The sequence below is a fragment of the Pelophylax lessonae genome, assembly GCF_965119305.1.
Source record: "Pelophylax lessonae genome assembly, chromosome: 3".
In the NCBI taxonomy this organism is placed as follows: Eukaryota; Metazoa; Chordata; class Amphibia; order Anura; family Ranidae; genus Pelophylax; species Pelophylax lessonae.
In genome coordinates, this window is record NC_138770.1 from 679,989,280 (window position 1) to 679,999,073 (window position 9,794).

The window sequence follows — 9,794 nt, forward strand, 5'->3', positions numbered from 1 at the left end:
CCTGCAGGAAAAGTCTTAACGCCGGGCCAGTCAATAATACAAAGAAATATCTGCTGCCTAAAAATTGAGTGCGCTTATCAGAAAATTAAATACCTACATAAAGGAGAGAGCGCGATTACTGTGCAGCTAACAGTTTGTCAAATTCACTAATATTATGATTTGCAGAGGCTGGACGCTTCCAGGGAAATCAATCCGAATTATTAATAAATATTCGTGATTGATGCATAGTCCGGTCCCGTAGTTCGTCTTTGTGCGCTCTGCGCTGACATCGCCTCATTATTCTACGAGTTACTTCTTGCAGTTCCTCATTCAGACGTTTGATAAATAAACTGACCTCAGACGTGTAGTTAAAATAGACAGCGATAAAGGGCTCTGGGGCTGGAGAGCTTTCTAATGTGCCCCTTATTCTACTCTGGGGAAACGGGGGAGTCAGTAAGATGATAAAGTAGAACGCTTGCAGTTCTAGTATATGGGGATTGTGAGGAAAGAGTGAGAAAGCTACAAGATAGGTTGGTACAGGGCTGATGTTAGAAATCACGTGGTCCTGTACAGCCTACCTGGCAGGGCTCCCCCGAATATATATATATATATATATATATATATATATTGGCACAGTGAAAGGAGGGCACACGGGGGGGGGGGGGGGATCAGAAGCAGGCAGAACAAGGAGCAGGATTGGTGTTGGAGAAGTAATTATAGGAACAATGCCCTGTGTCTGTGTCTCTCCTTGCAGCAGCTGAAAGCTAAAAAAAAACTGTCTTTCAGCTCAGCTGCTGCAGAGAGCCACACAGGGCTTCCTTCTGTATTTGCCCCTCCGCACTGATTCCCCATGCTGTTGGGGCCACCCTGTGTGCCCGGGCCCCCTACAGGAGGACTTGTGGTCCCCCCTATCAGCAGCCCTTGGTTGGTAGTCTCTTCCCTGAAGACGTGACATATCACGAAATGCGTCGAGCGGGGCTTGTTCCTAACGTCATCGCGCTCGCTGCAAGTTTGGGTGGCGATGCTGTATGTGGGTGACGATTATAACATTAAGCCAGTAAGTTTATGTTAGTTATCATTGAAATGAAACCCTGAATATCTTAAACAATACTGGGTCATGGAGAATTGAATTTATTTTTTAGTGTGACACGTACCCTTTGATGGTTGTCTGCCATAGTGTAAAGCCAGTGTGAGCTCCACCAGGAGGAGAGACAAGCTACTGGGGATGTGGAGCCAAGGGATTGCTCCTAGGACCCCTTATGATGTGGAGGTTAATAATTCCAGTAAGAAGCAGGACCGCCCTAATAAATGGGCACACCTGGGCACTGGTGATGGGGGCAATGTGTTAGGAGGGGTGCACTGGTGATTTGGCTGCTCATGCCGCTCCTTATTGACAGGAGTAACTGCAATATCACTCCTATCAGAAGGAGCAGCGGTTGGTTTCTGCTGGAGACATAATTCAGCTTTCTCCTCCCTCCTGCGGTGGGTAGAACAGAGCTGGGGCTGAGACTGAGAACTCGCCTCAGTCTCAGCTTGGGCGAGGAAGGAGAAGTTATATCAATTGCAGGTGAGAACAGCAGTTGTGATCTGTGAATACGACTAAGAAGGGGGCCCTGTGAGGAGGCAACCTGAAGTATAGGGACACTGTTATGGGGAACCTGATGTATATGGGCACTGTGATGGGGACACCTGATGTATGGGGACACAGGGATAAGGGAACCTGATGTATGGGGACACTGTGATGGGGGAACCTGATGTATAGGGAAACTGTGATGGGTGAACTTGATGTATGGGGACACTGTGATGGGGGAACCTGATGTATGGGGACACTGTGATGGGGGAACCTGATGTATGGGGACACTGTGATGGGGGAACCTGATGTATGGGGACACTGTGATGGGGGAACCTGATGTATGAGGACATTGTGATGGGGGAACCTGATGTATGGGGACATTGTGATGGGGGAACCTGATGTATGGAGACACTGTGATAGGGATACCTGATGTATTGGGACACTGTGATGGGGGAACCTGATGTATGGGGACACTGTGATGGGGAACCTGATGTATGAGGACATTGTGATGAAGGAACCTGATGTATGGGGACACAGTGATAGGGACACCTGATGTATGGGGACACTGTGATGGGGGAACCTGATGTATGGGGACACTGTGATGGGAACCTGATGTATGAGGACACTGTAATGGGGGAAGCTTATGTATGGAGACGTGATGGGTGAACCTGATGTATGGGGACACTGTGATAGGGACACCTGATGTATGGGGAGACAGTGATAGGGACACCTGATGTAGAGGGACACTGTGATGGGGGAACCTGATGTATGGGGACACTGTGATGGGGGGACCTGACGTATGGGGACACTGTGATGGGGAACCTGATGTATGAGGACACTGTGATGGGGGAACCTGATGTATTGGGACACTGTGATGGGGGAACCTGATTTATTGGGACACTGTTATGGTTAACCTGATGTATGAAGACACTGTTATGGTTAACCTGATGTGTGGGGACACTGTGATAGGGACACCTGATGTATGGGGACACTGTGATGGGGGAACCTGATGTATGGGGACACTCTAATGGGGGAAGCTTATGTATGGAGACGTGATGGGGAACCTGACGTATGAGGACACTGTGATGGGGGAACCTGATGTATTGGGACACTGTGATAGGGACACCTAATGTATGGAGAGACTGTGATGGGGGTACCTGAGGTATGGGGACACTGTGATGGGGGAACCTGATGTATAGGGACACTTTAATGGGGGAAGCTGATGTATGGGGACACTGTGATGGGTGAACCTGATGTATGGGGCACTGTGATGGGGAGACCTGATGTATGGGGACACTGTGATGGAGGGACCTGATGTATGGGGACACTGTAATGGGGGAACCTGATGATTGGGGACACAGAAATGAGTGAACCTGATGTATGGGGACACTGTGATGGGTGAACCTGATGTATGGGGACACTGTGATGGGGAATCGGATGTATGATGACACTGTGATGGGGGAACCTGATGTATGGGGACATTGTGATGGGGAATCGGATGTATGATGACACTGTGATGGGGGAACCTGATGTATAGGGACATTGTGATGGGGGAAGCTGATGTATGGGGACACTGTGATGGGGGACCCTGATGTGTGGGGACACTGTGATGGGGGAACCTGATGTATGAGGACACTGATGGAGGAACCTGTTGTATGGGGACACTGTGAATGGGGAATATGATGTATGGGGACACTGTGAATGGGGAATATGATGTATGGGGACACTGTGAATGGGGAATATGATGTATGGAGACACTGTGATGTGGGAACCTGATGTATGGGGACATTGTGATGGGGACACCTGATGTATGAGGACACTGTGATAGGGGAACCTGATATATGGGGACACTAGAATGGGGTAACCTGTTGTAAGGGAACACTGTGATGGGGATACCTGATGTATATAGGCACTGTGATAGAGAGACCTGGTGTATCGGGACTCTGTGATGGGGGGGACCTGAAGTATGGGAACACTGGGATCAGGGAAAACCTGATGTATGGGGGAACTGTGATGGGGATGCTTATGTATGGGGAACCTGAAGTATGGTGGCACTGGGATGGGGGAACCTGATGTATGGGGGCACCTGATGTATGGGGACACTGTGATGGAGAAACCTGATGTATAGGGGCACTGTGATCGGGGGACCTGAAGTATGGGTGCACTGGGATGGGGGAACTTGATGTATGGGGACACTGTGATGGGACGGACCTGATTAAGGGGGCACTGGGATGGGGAAACCTGATGTATGGGGGCACGGGAATGGGGGAACCTGGTGTAAAGTATATGGGTGCTGTGATGGGGAAACCTGATGTAGGCTGCTAGGGGCCCCTTACTTTGCCAAGGAGCCAATGCTATTGAGTAGGCACTGGTAAGAAGTGAGTGTTGGTGGTGGAGTCACACTGGGCAAGTGTATCGCAGCACTTAGAGCACAAGCTATAAAGTTGAAGAATCGCACTATTTATCACTCTGAATTTAATGAATTTATAAGAACTTTTATTTAGATTGATGGTGAATTGGATTTTATAATAATTTGTCTTTATTTTCCCATGGGCATTTTCCATGACATTATTGCACTTTATTATTTATAAAATTTGCACATGATATTTATATAGGGATTGGTCTTATATGAAATGTTTAATGTATATGTCATTTAATGTTTGATTGGATGAAGTATTGAGCAATTAGCACATTATATTTAAAGGGATAGCGCACACTTTGAATGATTAGGTTGGTAACTATGGCTGGGAATTGTAGAAGCCTTTTAAATGATGGTTGATATGGACCAGTCACATCAAAAGCAATTTTTTTTTTTTTTTAAAGAACATTTCCAGTGTATAGAAAGGCAATAAACCATAAAGTCCACAGAAATACTTAGGTAGACAAAAAGAGTCACAAGGTAGATAACGAACCCTACCAGTCCTAAGAAGACAAACAGTTACTAGTTATGGCAGATCAGCTGCGTTAGATTAGTATATCTGGAACCACATTCCTAGAATAATAGATGGAAGTACCGTATAGGATCTCCAGGGAAGTGGTACCAGTTCCCACAGGCCTGAAGCCGTCATGGTAGGGTCAGATTTAATAAAATAAGCCTATCTGCCCTCACTTCATGCAAATAGGAATAACTAAGCATAGAAAGAAAAGAAATTAGAAAACAGAAGGATATATATAAAAAAAAAACAAGGGGAGGGGATTGCTGTTAATTGGGGAGGGTAGGGATAGGGGTAAGGGGGTGAGGGGGAGGCCCCTTGGTTGCTCTGGAGTGCCCCGACAGCTCCACACTGCAGCCCGATGGGAGGATGCCAGAGAAGAAAATAGGAGGGAGGGGCAGTCTAAACTAGGTAAAGCATAGCAAAACTCTGCTGCGTGAACCCCCATATCCTTGCCTCTTAGGAAAAGAGGAGGTCCACAAGGATATGTAGCCAGAATCAGATTGAGTCATTCTACAGGGTGTGGCGTCGAGGCTCGGAAATCATTTGCGCACAACAGACAGTTAGGAAGTAGGGTTCAAGTGACGTTTTAAAAGCTCTCTGTACCTAAAATGATCACACGTTGATTTGTTCACCGCTATTGTTTGGTTTGTTCCCTGCAGGATCCTGATGTTATAAATACGCCCCTTCCTGTGGAATACGGACCTTTGGTGGAGGAAGAAGAAAAGGTTCCAACTAGACCAGAAGACCCAGATGTGATCCCACCACTCCTGGTGACCCCCGAAAAATCAGGGAAAGAAGACAAATGCAAGCATCGTTCTCCACCTCCCCTTCCACCTGCTAGAAAAGTCCAAAACAAAGTTCATGCTGAACCGAAAGGACGTGCAGAACCTAGACCGGTCTCCGAAGGTGGACATGGCAACTTGGTCTTCGCTCAAGCTAACCCATCAAATGAGCTTCACAACAGAAACAAATTTAAAAATCTTTGGAATCCAACGTATGGCTCGTGGTTTACTGGGAAGACGGTGGACAAAACCAATTCTCCTGCCGAGAAACCAGTCCCCGAGAACAAGAACACAGTTAACGAGGGGGGCTACCCTGCTGCCCCCAGGGTAACAGCCAGTAGACTCCCAGGCTCCTCCGTTTTACTACAGCCATCCACACTGACTTCAAACGTTCAGGAAGTGCCTCTGTTTAGGTTTCGCCACTTTCCTTGCGGCAAAGTTAACTATGGCTATCAGCAACAAGGCCTGCCTGTAGAGACACCAGTGGCACCATCATGTCCCACGAAACACAAGGATGTTATTCCTCGGAGCAAGAGTAATATTATCCAGGAGACTGTCTAAGTCCCATAGCCATGGACAATAGGGAGAACTGGCAGGATCACCATACTGGTAGAAAACATTTAATTGTGAACCTTTCGAAGCTGGTCCAGCTCTACAGGCCAAGGTGGTCTCAGTTGATTATTCTTGACTGTATATAACTCGGACATGGGTTTACAAGAATTCTCTTGAAATGGGTAGGAAAGGCTTTTTTTTTTTTAAATCAAAATAATGAACAGGTTTATACTTACCTGGTCTGCGCAACGGTATTGCACAGAGTGGTCCTGATCCTCCTCTTCTGGGGTCCTCTGCCGGCGCTCGAGGATTTGTGTGTCACCATGAGACTCTGCTTCCTAACACTAAGGATGTACTGGTGCAAAGGAAATTAGAGGGATACCAACAATTATGATCATCTGGGGCAAATATGGAAATTCTATAATGCCATAACATATATAGAGTCCATAAAGTCCATAAGAGTCAAGTCTTTATACGCTTGAAGGCTGCTCTGTCACAAGAAGAAGAAAGAACTTGCAGTGCACTTTAAGAGAAAGGCAGGCGCCACTCTAAGCGTAGTAGGACACGTGTTTTATTGATAAATTTCAACACACTATATACTCACAAACGAGTAAATATAGACAGCAGTGGATATTAAACCATGTAGTTCATCCAACGAGTTGGTAGATCCATATGCCTATGGAGAAGAACTCGACCGGTCCGCTGAATGGTCCGCTTAAGCCGATGGAGAACGGCGTTTCCGAACCCTGGGGACACTGTCAGAGCTTCCGGCGGCGGACTTCCGGCTTGGACGTAGGACGTGATGACGTAGTAGGCGACGCGTTTTCGGAGCATGCGCTCCTTCCTCAGGCCTCTCTCGAGCAAAGCGTCGCCTACTACGTCATCACGTCCTACGTCCAAACCGGAAGTGCGCCGCCAGAAGCTCTGACAGTGTCCCCAGGGTTCGGGAAACGCCGTTCTCCATCGGCTTAAGCGGACCATTTAGTGGACCGGTCGAGTTCTTCTCCATAGACATCCGTATCTACCAACTCGTTGGACGAACTACATGGTTTAATATCCACTGCTGTCTATATTTACTCGTTTGTGAGTATATAGTGTGTTGAAATGTATCAATAAAATACGTGTCCTACTACGCTTAGAGTGGCGCCTGCCTTTCTCTTACAGACTCTGCTTCCTATCTGGGCACATGTGCAGGTGTGCTCCCAAGCCCCAAGCCCTGCTGTGTGCGTCCAATGACACACACAGCAGGGCTCAGCCCCATCCCAGGATTTGATTGACAGCAGCAAGGCCCAATGGCTCCTGTTGCTGCCTGTCTGTCTTGGGAGAGCCGCTGCAGACGTGCACAGTGCTGGATTGACTGAAATTAGGGGGGGGGGGGGGTACTGGGACATTTAATACCTTAATGCAGGTAATGAATTAAGGTAAAAAAAAAATAAAATGTTCCTGTTCCTGTATAATCACTTTAATGTAGTGCCAAAGATGCCAACAAGGTGTGAGCCAGTAGTCATACATTTGCAATGCTGGGTAGCAGACTTGTACGTAGAGCTTCTACTTGGGTATTTTTTTATAAGACCTGAAACTCTTTGCATGTAAAACAGAGATTTATTGGATAGAATGTCTGGGTTTATATTGCCGTTAAAAAACTCCAAATACTTGTAGGCAGGTGCAGTCTACTTTCTCCACTGCAGGTGGCGCTCATCTACAGCGGCATTGCAGTAGGAGGGGAAGTCAAGAAGAACATTTTTCCTTTATGGTTTCCTGGGCCACTGGGGAAGCTGTCTGATTGGATGCTGCCGCCCCATGTGACTTTAGCAGCCATCTTGTGTCAGGTGGAGCCTATTTAAGATCCTGGCTCCCAGGCTTGGTGCATTTTCAAGTAGGTCTGTCTGTTAGGGACAGCACCAGTGAAAGGGAAAGGTTCCAGAGGAGGAGGGAAAGCATAGGGTTCGCAACTTCTCTGGACATCTTCCAGCTTGGGCACAAGATGGCCAGGCTGCATTCTGCCCCTCCTAACAGGCACTGAAACCTGCTCTCTACACGCAGTTAGGACCCATGAGTGTTCCCGGTTGGGCTTACCACGGGGTTTATTGTAAATTGTCTTTGCATTACTTCAATACAGGTTCTTTACATCCCACTTGGACTGTGTGTGTTATTGCTGTCGCACCATGCTGCACCCCACCTAGATACTTCCTATTGGTGGTTTTTTATAGAAGGGGCTCACACTACCATTCTGTCAATTTGATTTTCAGAAATAACATTTTGAATTTTGGAGATAAGGAATGATCCCGAGCTGGTTACAAAAAAAAAAAAAAAAAAAAAAACGTTGCTAGAGACCAAAACATTAAATAAATGTCTAAAATATAATGTATTTATACAAGTCTCAGGATACAGTCATCCAGCTAACAGACAAGGATCCAAGGACAAGGTACCATCCTGCATTTATTCTTTGCCCCCTTGCTAGGGCAGCTTCCCCTCCTGCCCACCCCTTGTCCCGGCCCTGCATTACACCACTGACATTTCTCAAACACACCTCCATGTGTGAGGTCAGCAGTGGGATAATAATGAATATCAGAAATTAATGGGTAACTGTTTTTTTTTTTCCATTCCTTCAAAGGACACAAAGAAAAAATATCCAGGCTGCCATTGATGATATTTGGATAGACTGGGGAAAAATTAGAACCACTGTTGAGTTTCCTTTGATGACCATTGCTCCATTGCAGAGATTTCCCTTCACTTAATGCAGAAATAAACCCATAGAACAGTTTAAAAAAACAGTTACATTTCACTTCATGCCGGGAATATGGGTGTCAAATTGGATGTGCTTTCAACCAAGCTGTCAAACCATCCAATGGCCGGTGTCCTCACTGATCCTATGTGCAGCATCATGGCAGTTGAAGATTATACAGAGGCCAAGATGGAAGCTTCCTGGGCTGGAAACGATAGGAGGGTTTCCACTTTAAAGCAGAACTAAACACTTTCAAGAGAACTTTTCAGAGTTCAACGCTTCCCCAGCTGGGAGGGTTAAGAGTTAATATGCTTCCTAGGTTTTCTTGGTGGGCTTTCTTGGGTCCGATCCACTGGTCCTGTGTGTATAAAAATGGAACAACGGGGAACACATTAGGGATCGACCGATTATCGGCAAAGCTGATTATCAGAGGGCCGATATCAACTTTTCCAGAAATATCGGTATCGGCCCCGGAACTGGCTGATATTACCGATATTTTTGTGGCGTCATTCTACCTTCTAGGATCGCCTCCCTCGCCTTGGACAGCCTCGTATCACAGCCATACACCCACCCACAGCAGTCCAGTGCCAGGCAGCCACCCACACCCACAGGCCCTGTACCAGCCAGCCAGCCACAGGCACTGTACCATCGAGCCAGCCAGCCACCCACAGGCCCTGTACCAGCCAGCCACAGGCACTGTACCAGCCAGCCACAGGCACTGTACCAGCCAGCCACCCACAGCCCCTGTGCCATACCCACCCACCCACCACAGGGTGCCAGACAGCCAAAATTTGACCAAAATATCGGAATCGGCCCTGAAAAAAAACCATATTGGTCTATCCCTAGAACACATAGTGTAAGATATGTTGCTGTTGCTGTTCCCAGAGTTTACCCATCCAGTCTGTTCCCGAGTCCGGAGTACCCCTGGATAAACAGCCTTCTACAGAGTACAGGACCTCTAAGATCTACAATTTGCCTGAAGACACCAGTGCTGGAGATCTGTAAGCGCCACTGATAAGGCAGTACAACTGGTCCTGTTTCACTGGTCCCAAGCCAGTCAGCTAAACAGGGGGGGCGGTGGGGCCCAGGGCAGCTTTAATGTTAATTTCTGCCTAAATTAACACATTTGATTTTACTAGACCGCACCCCCACTACAACTTGCTCACCAGGGCTAAAATTACATTTCCCTGAATGCATCAGGTCGACAGAGTGGCCCAGGAGGTGGGAACAGAAGAGAGACTTTTTTC

General features: G+C 47.3%; 1 protein-coding gene across 2 annotated transcripts in view; it reads left to right on the forward strand.

Annotated features, from left to right (window-relative positions):
• LOC309549185 (ALK tyrosine kinase receptor-like) overlaps nucleotides 1-5,880 on the forward strand; it is a 1,241,121-nt gene extending 1,235,241 nt beyond the window's left edge. For both annotated transcript variants that reach the window (XM_082249296.1, XM_082249297.1), the window contains one exon: nucleotides 5,148-5,880. In XM_082249296.1, the coding sequence (XP_082105422.1) occupies nucleotides 5,148-5,831 (684 nt within the window). In that variant the 3' untranslated portion in view covers nucleotides 5,832-5,880. The remainder of the gene's footprint in view (nucleotides 1-5,147) is intronic.
• Nucleotides 5,881-9,794: the final 3,914 nt, after the last annotated feature.